General features: G+C 44.2%; 1 protein-coding gene across 1 annotated transcript in view; it reads right to left on the bottom strand.

Annotated features, from left to right (window-relative positions):
• Positions 1-14,611, bottom strand: part of RHOJ (ras homolog family member J) — a 61,541-nt gene that overhangs the window by 11,626 nt on the left and 35,304 nt on the right. The window contains exon 2 of the mRNA XM_021554460.3: positions 3,966-4,024. Within this exon, the coding sequence (XP_021410135.1) occupies positions 3,966-4,024 (59 nt within the window). The remainder of the gene's footprint in view (positions 1-3,965; positions 4,025-14,611) is intronic.

A 14,611-nucleotide genomic window follows, 5' to 3' on the forward strand; every position in this document is an offset into this window, starting at 1 on the left:
GCAAATCACCTTTCTGAAGTCTCTTTTTCACTGACTAAATACTTATAAGTTGACACAGACTCCTTCTGAGTCAACACTACTTTCCAAAATATACCAATGAATTGCTCAAAACCAGTTTGCACCGTTTCTAAAAAAATCCCCCAAAATCTAATTATTTATTCTGAAAGGAAGCATGAGACCAAATTTAGCTCTGTGTCATGAAAGAAAAGTTTAAAAAAGCACCCTAAAACACAAACAAAATGTTTTGTTTTGTCTAACTGGATGTTTATTGTTCCAAACCCAGTTTGACAGGAAGAATAAATTCTCAGTTACTACCTCCAGCCCTCACAGCCACAGTATTTGGGGTAAAACCAGAGTATTTTTCAAGTGGAATAACTGTGTCTTTCCAGCGGCATAGAAAATGTGGATCTGAAGAAGGATTTACAAGAGGAGGTGTTTGGGTGTATCACCTCCCAGGAAAGGGGATTCTCTACATTCAAGGAATAGCAGGAAGAAACCCCTCAGAGATGTTTGTGAAGAAGCAAAGTCAGTGACAGGAGATTTACCCAAGGCTCTGGAGGTGGCAGTCAGCTCCCAGCAGGATTTAATAGAGACAAAGTGGATGCCAAGGTGATGGGCTCAGAGGAGAAATTGCATTTTAGAGACAATTTTATGTGGATGCTGTGGGTTAGGGGAGCCTGGCCTGATTATGGGGCATTATTTTAACCCAGAACACCGAACCAGAGGTTGACTGTGGCACAGCCAGCACGGGCTGCTTGGCAAAGATCCTTTCTGGGCTTTTGGTTTAGCTCCGAAGCAGCCACGTGGTGGCAGCAAGGCTCAAGGAATCCTCCTCGAGGCGTTTTGGGAACAAATTGGCTAAATACAGCCACTTTCAGCATTCCAGACGTGCATATTTAGAGGGGCTGGGACTTACTGTACCATTAAAACTACAGATTAAAACCATGAGCGCTCTGCTTGGCTGTGACAGCTCCAGGAGAATGCATTCTATTTTATTTTCCCTGTTCCTTCTGAATCCCTAGAAAATCCTTTTTCAGAAAGAGTATTCTTGATTTGAGCTATTAACATAAAGCATTATATAAGTTGTAAGCAGGGACAGCCATACATCTCGTAGCAGAGGTTTCACCTCCCACCAGGGCACGTGGGATTTGTCACAGACAGGTTAAAACACAAATATCATGCATAAGAGTTGATCTGGGCTCCTGTACATGAACAGGATCCTGCAGACCACATCAAACAAGGACCCCTTCTCTGTACCTGCTCTCTAGGAGAAGGCCTGATTGCCTTGCAAAAAATAATAAAATAAAATAAAATAAAATAAAATAAAATAAAATATAAAACCTTGCAATGGAAAAAGAAAAGACAGCCCTACTGGGTCATTTCTCCTTCAGAGATGGTCAGCCACACAAATAATGTAAAAAAGGGACTGAACATTTGTGTGGGTATCCAGGGAGGGGTGCTGCAGGGAGTGACAGTCGTGTTTTGGAAAGGACTTGAGTTCTTGTGGGCTTGGGCTGTGGCTGATCAATATTTTATTTTTATTTATTTATTTTCCTAGATTGTGCTTTTTTTGTGCTGCCTGCTATTCAGGGAACTCGAGTCTTCCCAGTGAACATTGCCTGGGCACTGGTTTGGTCTGGAAATGCCAGTGCCAGACCTGGCCCTGCTGAATTATTTGCCTGTGACTTGCCAGGACCAAAATCAGTTGGTGTTGCACCCTCCCCTCCATCTTGGCCATCAGTTCAAGCAGCATTTGGGCCCTATAAAAATAAAAATGCAGAAAAACTGGCTCTTTTTTTTTTTTTTTTTTTTTTAATGTTGTTGCTGTGCTGATCTTTTGTACACTCTGCTAAAGCATTTTGCACCTGAGTCCAGCCCAGCAAAAAGACCATGGTTTTTTCCTCCTAGGACCATTTGTGCCAGGGATACAGAAAGCCAGATACCTCAAATCTGGGGTCTCTGCCAGCTCTCCCTTCAGGCTGACAGAGGGTCCTGCTGCAGGAGTACATTTTTCAATTGTTATTTCATTAGCATATGTTTTATAGCATCGCAGTGTCAAGGGCTATTTCTGGCTATGACTTCACACCGATGCCTTTGGAAAGCCACACAGCACGAGGAGAAGGAGGGAGGAAACAACCCAGATGATGTGTTGTTATAACTGGAGCATGTGGGAAGCATCATCCCTGCAGCCTCCACGGGGACAATCCAGGGCTGATTCACACTCTGAGCCCTGGCTAGATGGCCACGTCCTCTGGAGCTCAGGAAGGGCCCTGAGCTTGGTGAGCTAGAGAAAGGCTTTGGAGGCAGGTGGTGACCTGCCTAGTTTGAAGCAGAGGATGGCAAAATGATGAGGAATGGATGGAGGGGTGATGCTTGTCAAAGAGACAGCTGAGTGTTCCTTCTGGCTCAGGAGGACAAATGAGAGGAGGTGTTGCTGTGGAAATGGGTGGCAGGTGGAACTGTCAGCCCTACAAAACAAGCAGGAATATTAAGGCACGGGGTGAAAACTGACTGGGAACTGAATATAACTCCAGTCTGGCTTGCAGAGGCTTGCAGGGCTGATGGATCGTGACACAGGCTCTGAGCTCAGAGTTTGTGAACACAGAATAAAAGACTGAAAAGGCTTTTGATATGGGGCAAGGGCTTGGGTCATATTTTGGGATTGGCTTTTGGATCATCTGTTTTCACCATGTGGATAGGAAAGATGTGTGGTCTGTAAGGGCCACCAAAGCAGCTAAGACTGATGCTGCCTACAGAAACATGATAAGAATAAAATTAAAGAAAGTGAAACCCAAAGCATCAAAGCCCCAGTTCTGCTGAGTGCAGGTTTTTCTGGAAGTGACAGTCTGTTCTAGTGTGGGCTTTTTGATCTCTTTGCATAGTGCTGCAAAGTATATTCTGCAAGAAATGGTCTTTTGCAGACAGGAGAGTCTCCTGCACTGTTTGTGCCTTTCTTAGCAGTCAGTCATGGCCAAAAGTGGCACAGCCTAGAAGAGCTCCTGGTGAAAGCAAAGCCCTGAATCCAGACCTGCTGGAACCCAGAGGGAGTGAGGCAAGTTCCCAAATCTGCTTTCTCTCCTGCTGGCTTCAGTGTCAGCTGTGATGGGAGGAGCTGCTGGATGTGGGTTACAGCATTTCCAGTCTGTGAGGAACCTGGAACCTGCTCCCTCTGCTCTCAGCAGATGATTTTTTGCAAGGTTTCTGTGCAGACTATGTCCCTTTCTTTATTTTGCCACTCGCTGGCATTTGGAGTCAGGAGAGGGAAATTTCACCACAAAAAATGTGTTGCTCCCTGTACTTTCTTCTGCCTTTCTGCTGGCAGAGCAAAGCATTGAGAAATAATTTCTTCTCTCCAGAGGGGGTGAAATTATTCTGCAAGCTTTGAGTGCAGTCACACCATATCAGAGTGTGGACAGTGGAAACAACAAAAGCATTCTAAATGTAGTGAGCTTGGGATGGACACCCTTGTCCTGGGAGAAGAGTGTTGGTATGTTGGGATGGATGCAAATCTGGCTGGGTTACCACTTAAAACATCAACAGCTGGTGACTGATAGACTGGTGCTGAATGATACCAGTTTTCTGATTTTGAAAATGGGAATTATTCTCTGTATCTTCAATGCCACCATGTGGTAAAGGTAAGAAAACATTGACTACGCAAAGGCTCGTATTTGCAGTAGGAGGTGGATATATGGGAGTTGCACAGCCTCATCAGGCTTTGTGTTTTTGATGAGGCAAAACACAGTCTTAGGGGTAAGTGTATTTGTGTGCATTTTACTGCTGAAACAGAATGAAAACAAAAGGGAGAAAGTGAACAGTTCAACCATTACGACTCAAACCTGATTGTTATTATTTATGAAAAAAACCCCAACAAACTCTACAGACACTACCAGCAACGAACCCCAGTGTATGATAGTAACAAACAAACCATGGGGAAGGAAAATAATAAATGTTTTGCAATCCTTTACCTGCCCTGCAGTGTCATAAAGCCCCAGCAAGTGTTGTTGTCCTCCCACAGTCACAGTTACTGAAAGAGAGAAACAAGAAATGTTATTTATGCACAGGTCAGTGGCCTCATTTTGATGTGTTTCAATCCCAAAATGCCAACAGACACATTAGCACATGTCCTCCTGAACCCAGGACATCTGTCCAACCCAAACTGAAGACAACCTAAGTCACAACAAAATCAAATCCTTTATGCCAAGATCTTATTTCTGTACAGATAGCCAAGGGTGATGAGCTGCACACACTGCTGCCATCAGGGTCCAGAGACAGGGGGACATTTGCCTGTCTCTGCAGCCACCAAATGAACATCCTGGACTTGAAAGCACAGGATTCCTGCCTCCCCATCATGGGCATTGGGGTGGGTCATGGATCATTGGGAGGGTTTTAAAATTATTTTCTTTCTCCCAGGCTGTGAAATGATGAATCATTCAGCAGTGGCTGGTGTTTGGTGGGTCTCACTGGAGGTGCATCTGTCCTGCCCTGTGCCACCACAGGTGAAGTGGCAGTGTTTAATACCTGGGGCTGTGAGGTGGATGATTTGAAGGACAGACAGGAAGAGGAGCTTGAATATTTTCAGGGTTGTTGACCACATCTGTTGCAAACGAAGGAAAGCTTAGTTTGTTGATCACCTCCAGCATATTTACTCCTTTAGCAGAAATCACAGTGAACTTCATTTTGAGTCCACTGATAAATTTTGACATTGACAAAAGTGTTTTCTCATTGCCTTTGGATGAGCCCCATTATTAGCTGATTCCTGTAACTGGTGTTATTTCGTGTAAAGGACATGATCTGGGTAAATGACATTTAGTTAACCAGTTAATCTGCTTAAATCATTACTACTCAACTGGAAAGAAAGGGGAGCAGTCCAGTTCCACCCATTAGTCAACAGGAAGCCTTCAAACATTTGTCAGGAAGGTTGCTTAAAATAATGATATTGTTACAGCATATGGACTACTAATTTTTTTAAATATGAGGACAAGTGGCAGAACATAGGAATGAACATAAAGCTTTGTCAGGAATGGGGGAAGAGGCTCAGATTGGTGCCCATCAGGTGATCACAACTTGCAATTAATGAGGGCTGGGAATGAGTAATAGTTATTGTGGACAATAAAAAAGAAGAGACTTAAAAAATATCATGCAGTATCTTGCTGGTTTTTTTTGTTTGTTTGTTTGTTTGGTGATAAAATTTGTAGTAGAAAAGCAGCTGGAAATTTATGGAATTTAATAGCTCCTGCACTGGGGAACAATGTCCTGTTTGAAATCTCTTGGATTGAAAGTCTCTGCCAGTGTGACTGGACAGGCTGACTATTCAGCAGCTTTATTTGCTTGCAGAGACACAGGAGTGCTGTCAGCACATAAACAGAGCAAACCTGACATCCTGGAGGTACAAAGGCTCAGTGAGGACCAGACTTGCTGATGAGAGCAGGATGGGCTGCACTCACCCACTGCTGGGGCTGCCTTGTGATGTGCACTAGAGGAGGAGGTGGGGAAGGGAAGAGAGCTGCCTCTCCTCATCTCAGAGGTAGCTCTGCACTGCACAGCTCCCAGGGGAACTCAAGGACACTGGGCATGGATGCCCAAGAGTGGAAGAGCTTAAGGAACAAGTACAAGAGTGGGGACATGGGCACCAACACAGACAGGAGACAGTCCAGATGCCCCATCCTCTTCCTTCAACCTGACTTGAACGAATTAATTTAAAATAATCCTCCCTGGCACCGTGGTTTTCAACTTCTTGTGGTGTAGGGAATCCCAGAATGCCCCAGCAGGGGTATGAGCTGTGTAAGTTACTGGCAACCCTCCTGCTTTTCTTAGCTGCCTTCTCAGAAGCAGCGGGGGTTACAGGTGGTCAGCACAGCTCACCGGAGGCAGCGGGAAATGTGGTTTCTTTTTCCCCCCAGTTGCAACCTTGGCAAGCCTCCAATCTGTCTTTGTGCCAAGAAATGCAGGAGCCAGACCTGCTCTGAAGAGTTTGCTCTGCTCTAGACCAGCTGTGGGAAGATGTACCCTTCAGCTGAAGGCAGTTTTCCAGCTGCAGTGCACAGCTGGCCGAGGTGGTGTTTAGGAGGACATGCGGTCTCTAGGGCTGAAGTTGCAGAACAGCATTTGCACTGTCAGCCCTTGGTGGAATGTGCATGGAGCCTCCAAAGCAGGATGCTCTCAGGACAGCTGTGAGGCACATGGAGGTGCAGGTCAGCTGATGTTTCTGATGAATATGAAGAGACATGTGCCACACATCAGTGCTGACAGGGTGATCCAGCTCTGCCTCTCCTGCTGGCTCACCCTGAGCACAGGCAGACTGCGTTGCAAAGACATCTTCAGTGCTTAAAAAACTTAAAAGCTGCACTGAAATTTACTCTGCTATGAAGCTTTGCTGGCCCATCTCTTTCTTGGTGGCATCTGACTGACAGAGCTGCACTGGCAAAAAGCCCTGGTGCAGATACAAATTGCTGCCATGTTCCAGTAATTAATATGGTTTGGAGAGAAACTGTCTGGATAGAGGATCTGTCCACCTCGAGTGTGCTACACCCTGCCAGAAGGATTTAACTCCTAGGCTCTTATCTGTGCTTTGTGGTCCATGAAGTCACGGTGGATGTTTTGCAGCAGGTCTGTGAAGCCACACACTGAGCAGTGATTGATGGCTTGTGCAGTTCAGTTTGGCTCCTGCTCACCTCTGGGAAATGCTGAGGGGGAAAAAAGATTGGTGGTGTCCTACCATTACTCTTCCCCCCACACAAGGGATAAGAATTTCAAAGGCTCTTGGAAAAATACATCCTGAGTCTACCCACCTTGCATGTCATATTTTAATTCTGCTTCTACATCTTGTCCCTTATGGGTCCTGCTGTGAATTTCTGTATGGCAGCAGTCCTATATTTTTACTTTTTCTCTCTTTTTTTCTCTTTCTCTCATTTTTTACTTTTTTCCCCTTCCCTGCTTTTTTTTTTTTTTTTGCCCATCAAACTTTATATTTTCTTTTTTCTTGTCAATTTTTCTAACCTGTCTCATCATCAGATGATGATATTCTTCCTGCCCATATCACCTCTGAATTTACAGCTACCACCCCAGAAAAACTGCCTTGTTGGCTAAAGCTCAAGTGTTGTCTTTGGATTCCTGGCTCTGAATGAAGTGGGGACCAAATGGCTCACACTGGCAAATCAAATGATCCCTGGCTCTTGAAACAGTGATGTCCAGGTTAATGTATTGGTGCTAAAATTTCCACCACACTTTCAAGCAGGCAAAACAGATGTGAAAATAAATGGCTTTTGACTGTGAAAACTTCATGGTGTTTTTATACCACGAGTTTATCAGTCTGCCTCTGTCAGGCAAAAGTCTATTCAGAGTAGCCACTTGGTGGGTCATATTTATGAGCTGAGACTGCTCTGCTAGATTTGTAAGCCTTACTTTTGGCTTTATTCCAGTTTACTCTTACTTACTCTGTTATTATCTTTTCCTGTTCTCTCCGTGGACAGGCCTATGGGAAGCCAATGCGGAATTCCTTCCCAGCCACTGGGGTAATGCAGGCTCCTTTATGGGATTGTGAACTCGACTTTATGAGCACTCTTGGAGTAACAAGACAAATATGAACTCTCCTTGTCATTTACTGACTGTATTGATGTATTGATTAAGCACTGAAACAACCTGGCCTTTAACACTGAGTGAAGCAGGCACTGCAGTAAAATGAGGCTGAATATTTGCACAGTCCTGGCTCTCATTTCTCTCCAGTTGCACCAGATGATGCAGCAGGGCAGACGTTCCCCTTCCTTCACTAAGTGGTTTTAACCAAGTGCAGAATGTGTAAAACACTGCTTTAAAAATGGTTGCTAGGTCATAAATTAGCTGGGTATTGCTTACTAGAGTTTGAATAAATATTTTGGGTCACTTCCAAGGCTTTGTGTGGGATTTTGCTAATGGACCTCAACACAGAGCTTGACCACCACAGCAGAAGGACAAGTTGTAGATGGACATTGTGTGGGATGGACCTGGTGTGTGGACCATGAACTGGTCTGAGCTGGGAGCTCTGTTTTTAAATCCACGCTTAGTTTGTGTTTCTGGGGAGAGTGTGACAATTTTCATTGATGTTCTCGATGCCCAGATTGCCCCAGATCCACCTGTCAGTGGCCAATCTTTGCCAAACTCTTCTCCCATTGTGCTTTGCTTGGTAACTTTTTGGGACTGAACTGCACTCGTGGAAGAGCCCTTCAGCCAGACAGCAGCAATGTTCACTGCACTGACAGAAATGGGACATAAATTGTCTGCTGAACTCTCAGAACATCTTCAGTTTGATTAATGGGGCAAAACAACACATAAATCTCTGCTATGACACCAAGCTAGGATGCAATATCTCAGCCACACTTAGCTGTGCCATGGGAGAGTGGATTTGCACATCGGGGGAATTTTTCCATGCCAGTGAAGAAGAGCTTGCAGAACCCAAAGCCTGTGAAACCATCAGCCAGAATACACACAGGAGCCAAGCAGTGTCTAATGTGACATCAGACAGGAAAAGCAATCTATTTATTCTAGTGCCTTCCTGCCAACAAATTAAGGTCCAGCTGCTTCAGAGAAAGAAGCCAGGAGCCTGTGAGCAAGCAGGGATGGTGGCACCTGCCTGGGTAGAAAGACTTTCTCATGGTTTTGGGCAAATTAGACTGCTTCAAGCCTCAGACCTTCACAAGGGCCATCTTCTGTCTTAGGCTGCAAGCCCTGAGTATTAATCTGTGCATTTGACTGTTCACTAGGATTGTATGTACCTGGTGCATGTTACTTATCACAGAATAATCAAAAATGATAAAATGATTGGGGTGGAAGGGAGGATAATCTGTGTCTAGCTCCAAGCCCCCTGCCATGGGAAGGGATATCTGGCATTAGACCAGGTTGCTCAATGCCCCATCCAGCCTGACCTTGAACACTCCCAGGGATGGCTACCAGCTCTGGTTGAGCTGCTTGGCACTAGAACTGCCCAAGTCTGCTTCTTTTTCATCTGGGAAGAAGGATAAAACCAGAACATGGACAAAGGACAGATCTTGGTCAGCAAGTTCCTTCTAAGGCACCTTTCAGGGTAATTTCTGTGATGTGAAGTCAGTGATGCAGTGAATGTGGTCTGTTCTCCAGCAGCTGATGTCCCTGGGGATACTGACTGTGTGCTTGCTCACTGGATAACATTTTTCCTTCCTTCCTAAATGCAGTTTTGTGAAATCTCCTGTAATGAACTGGGAATTCCCCTCCACTCTACAGATGTCTTCTGCTCTCTGGAGCTTACCCCAGACAAGACAGGAGTGTTCTGGTAGGAGTTTGTTTAAAGATGAATGATTTCAAAAATCTGTTTTATAAATTGTCTTCTTTTTGTACAGCATAGCTCCTAAATAAGGGTCTCTGTGGCTGGAATTTGAGGATCCCTGTCCCAACTAGGCACTGAAACTCAAAAACACCTCAAAGGCATTTAGATCAAAGATATTCAGATCTCTAATTCCCTTTGGTTCCCATAATAGTCAGGCATCTAAGTAACTGAACTGGAATTACATATCCCAGGTTTAAGAAATAGGAGTTTGAAAATTCCATCAGAAAACAAAGTGAATGTGGGCAGTGCATTTTCATAGCACCTTCTAAGTGCCTTCTAAGTGCCTCATGTGCATTTCTGAATCCTATTTTGGGTAATATTTTTCCTTCAGAATATCTTTCTTTGACTAATCCAGGTGGAGAAAACAAAACTCAGGGATTAGGTGTCACTGCTTTGATTTTGTTTGGATCACTGTCTGGGAAACTTAATTTTTATCACTGTGGACCACCCTTCAGAAGATGTTGCACTTCTGCAGCTGAAACTGGGAATGCTCTGGAAACTGCAAATCAGGGCCCTGGGGATGATAGAATCCAGCACCCACCAAAGGAAGACAGTAAAAAAAAAAAAAGAATAATAAAGACCTTAAGGACAGACATCCAGGCCAGTTAATGACAATCAGCTCAGCTGAGCTCTGTGCCTAGTTGCCTCTTTAGCCAGAAGCCTCACTTGCAGTGTTGCCCTTGGAAATATCCCCTTTTGCTTTGGCTGAAAGGCAGTTCTGCAATATTTGGTGGCCAACACACCAGGTAAGAGCTGGTCTTACAGGACCCTTGGCTCAACAAGGGTCTGTGACTCCAGCCTTTCTTCACATCCATGCATAAGGGTCATCTCCAGGAATCTGAGTGATTTGATGCTCAAGGAATGTTCCCCCACTCCCTCCTCCATGAAAAACAAGATTTGATTACAGCCAAATCGATGTTCTACCCCAAACTTACCCTGCAGCTTAGCTACATTCTTCTGAAAAGAAAATCAAAAGCATGCTATTTTACCCTGTAATTGGCCTAAATGCCCAACTTTATATGTAATTTTTACTAAATGCTTTTAATTGCTCCTGTAATCATCTACTACCACTCATACACAGACCTCTGAGAGCCAGTGTTTTCCAAAAGAAGGGCTCTGAGTAAACCTCCCCATTCCCTGTCACCTCATCAATGGATGAGGTCTATGTTCTGCTGAGCAAATACTTCTGCCCATCTGATATTTACAATATCTGAAAAACATTTCCAGTCTGTTCCCTGTGGTGGGAGCACAGAGAGGCCTCCAGGGCTGGGATTCAGCTGATTTCACTCCTGTAGCTCTTGGTCTAATGAGGTGGTGAGGAATTCACTGCTTTGTCTTTAGGCCACAGACATTTAGTGATTCTAAAGCCAGATAGGATTCATAGCATCATTTATTCTGCTCTAAATAGCTTATCTAGTGTCTTCCTACAAGGCATATTTTCTTGTTCTTGAATCACTCTTGCAGCTGTTTTCCAAATATTTTGTTGAGCAGTTGCTGTGACCAGACAGTGTGGTCTAGCAAAGGTTTCATTAATGATCTAGCCAGAGGTAACATGACTTTCCTATTCCTACTTGTCATCCCCCAATGGCTCATCTAAAGCTCTCATTGGTTGAGGTTATTTATTTATTCTGATTATTTAATGAGTCTTGTAGTGCTTTATTCCTTTCTTAAGGCTAAAGTCCAGTCACTCTTGGCTTTTGTATTTGCAAGCCTTTTTATTACATTCTTTTTTAACTCTGTGGCTGAGTGGAAAATCTGGAGCCTGTAACTCAAACACCCACTGAAGGCATCTCACAACACTACATATTGAGCCAGCTTCTTCTCAGTCTGGGACATTACTTATTTATAGACAGCATGAATGAAGTTGATTTATTGGAATCATCGACCTCATTGTTTGTAAAATCGGCACTGGAGGATTTCCCCTGTATCCCCATGAATTATTGCTGTGCTAATCAATCCTTGAACAAATTCAGCTCCACTGATAGCAAGAAAACCATACCCAGTTTCTCCAGTAACAGTGTGGGGGGAGCTCCTGGGACCCCCAGGTCGTACAGGGCCATGCTGAGTGGAAAAGGCAAACATGATTACAGTGCTTGGGAATTGAAGAGCAGCTGACATTGTGTCCAAGAGTGTTTTGTTAGATTCCTTTCTGTCTTAAATGGAGGGCTGAGCACTGCCACAGGCTGGGAGGTGCTTCCTGAGTGTTTCAGCTCCCTATTCACCATCAGCTGTCCTCATGGAAGGAAGTTCTGCTCCTGAGTTAGAAACCAATAATAACTGCCAGATAAATGTAGTAAATTCCTGGGCAAATAGGCTCTGATGTATGAATTTCAATGGTAATCTAATTGAAGGTCTTTTTGCTCTTTACTGAAAGTTACACCACTAAATCCAACCAAATGAAATACAGAGTAACAACAACTGTAGCATTGAGCAATATAACTAGATAGAACCTGATCAAGTTCTTAAAAAATGTGATTGTTCCTAAACAATGAGGAATACTGGATATTATCTTAATCCTGATGGAGGGGAAATGCCTTTTCTGAGACCATATGATTGTCTGTGAGGTGAATAAAAGAAAAACAATTTGGCTATGACTGTAATGTAAACCTATTAGAAAAGAAAAAAAAGGCAACACGTAGATTTTTAAATATTTTTAGTTCTACTAAATATTTTTAACATTTCCATCACTCTAGCACAATATTAAGGAAAATCTATTTTTTTGAGCTGGGTTTATAACTCAAGTCAATAGCAACACAGCAAACATAGTAAAGCTCTGAGATTTTTAAAGTGTAACTGATAATTGGAGTATCTTTATTAGTATTTTAACTAGTTATGCTGACCTGACCTGTAAAAGACCAGATATTACAGCTTTTTATGTTTCTTTTAATACAGATAATGTCAGTCAGGGCTCTTAAATAAAATCTTGAAACCTAACAGTGAAAGATGTATTTGGAGACTCTTAACAGTGATGCTGAAATCATGGAAGCAGAGAAAGAAGTCGGAATTTTCCACCAAAGTCAAAAAGTGGGAATGAAGGGAGGAAAAATATAGGAATAAAGAATTTTTTTGACCATTTTCCTGTCCCCTTTCTACTATTCATGTGAGGCAAAAGTCATTCCCTTAACTCAGCTGAGTGCTGGGAAAAAGAATATCCCCAAAGATATGTCAGGCATCTGGTTATCAAGGGAACACGAGACTTGGTAAATAGCATCAGAATAAATGGGAGATTAGTGGCAAAATGAAACAAATTGCACTGAAATGTATCCTGGGTGTTTCCCAGAGCATGGGAGGACAAATCTCTCTGTGTGGCTGGGGGGAATCAAGGCAGCTCATCTCTACACTTGCACTGTTCAAAGGGCAGGACGGGGATATTTTTCCCTGGAAAGGAGAGGAATGCAGCCTGGGGAGGCACTGCTGCCTAACAGTGCTGGCTCCTTGTTCTGGGTGTCCTTCTAAAGCCTGTGGTGATCTGCTTTGGTCTGGGTTAGATGGCAGTGGGAGCAGATAATGCTGATGGAAGGGCACAGAAAGTCAGCCCTGCAGTGGGTGGGTTGTGGGCTGGACCTTCCAGTGATGGAGTGACTCTGTCCCAGTGACTTACACTGGCAGAAGGCCCTATCCATGCTGGCAGGGCACTATGGCACATCCTACCTCCACCAGGTGTGATTCTGGAGGGAAAAATGGCCTTTCTGCTTACCAGTATCTTCAACAAAAAGTACAGATACCAAAGGCAGAAAGAAAGACAAAATTTGCCTGATATACAAGATGGGGACGAGAGTGTGTATCTTTCTATAAGAACCTGATATTAGGGGAAATATGATTTATAATATAACATAGGAATATAAGCCAGGAAGCAGCCACAGCTTGGCTGCTGTCTGTGCAAAGAGCCTGGGACTCCTCTTCCTCACCTTTGGTGCCAGGTTAACTGGGCAGGCCTGGGTGAGTTTGTGAGCCCCACATTGGGCAGCTCCCCGAGGGTTCCCCTGGCAGGGAGAACCCCCCTGAAGCAGTTCTTTGTCAGGAAAAGCAGACACACAGGACTTTTTTGGTCTCCAGGTTCTTGTTTTATTGTTACCATGATTTCAGCACACTGTCTGCACCCAGACCTTGCATGCCTGAAAACAGCACAAAAATGGCCAACGAACGCGTGCTGCAAGGTCTTTTTAAGTCTAATCAAAAACTAAACTACCCAATTAAGAGGTGACACCTAGATTATTTCCCTTTCTAACCCAATAACAGACCCCTAAAGACCCTCAATGCAGATTTTTCTACCCAATTACAAGATACCACCCAAACCCAAGAAGAAGGAAGAAGAAAGAAGAAAGGAACACAAGACAACACCCTGTATCCTCCATCTTGTACCTATCTACAATACTGAAAATCCTGAAATCTAAATTTCTCACCCATGTGACAGACTAAACTACTCTACAATCTCTACAATCTATTTCACACTTTTGTGGTCTCTGGTTTACTTTGAGGCCTAGGAAGCCTTCTCCATGAATGAGGGTCAAAGTCAGTGTTTCAGTGTTTTCCTGGGGTCAGGGCACCCCAGGGCAGACAGGGGGATGAATATTCCCCCTGCCCTGGGTTCCCACAACCTGTCCTGAGCTGGCTGTGGTACCTAAAGCCAAGATGTGTCTAATGCCAGGCTGAGGTGTTTTGGGTGCTGTATTTGGGCACAGACCTGCAGGACAGGGGTGTGTGTGTGTGTGTGTCCCAGGCACTGCCATGAGCACTCCAAGACCTCTGCAGTCAGAGGCTCTCCCTGGCTCAGCCAGCACAGTGATGCCTCAGGCATCATTCCAGAGTTAGGGCAGCATAGCTGAAAATAGCATCTGATGACCCTGGGTGGTGTGACTTAAAATAGGATCTGCTCCTCTGAGCTGTGAGCTGATGGGGCAGGGGCACGTTTGGCACACTGAGCTGAATCCAGCAGGCTCCAGTGTAACACTGAGGTCAGTGTGAGAGCTCAGGAGCATCAGGCTTGCCCAGACTCCAGTGCTTCTGTAGCTGACATTTTACATGCCATCAGTCCTCTTTTGGGCAGGGGAAAGATTAAATGGAATTTTGCAACCCCTTCCCAACACCAGCCTCTCTGACACTTTGTCTGCATCTTGTTCAAGTCTGACCTTAATGCTGGTTTTTCCCATGTATTTTTCCCCATGAGGCATTGCTTGAGAGGCTTAAAAACAAAATACCTGTTCCTGAGCCTATAGAGGACCAGGACAGAAACTCTGCTTTGCATTTCCCAGAAAAAGAATCAGGCCCATTGTCCTT

Source organism: Lonchura striata, chromosome 5 (assembly GCF_050655825.1).
Source record: "Lonchura striata isolate lonStrDom1 chromosome 5, ASM5065582v1, whole genome shotgun sequence".
Classification (NCBI taxonomy): Eukaryota; Metazoa; Chordata; class Aves; order Passeriformes; family Estrildidae; genus Lonchura; species Lonchura striata.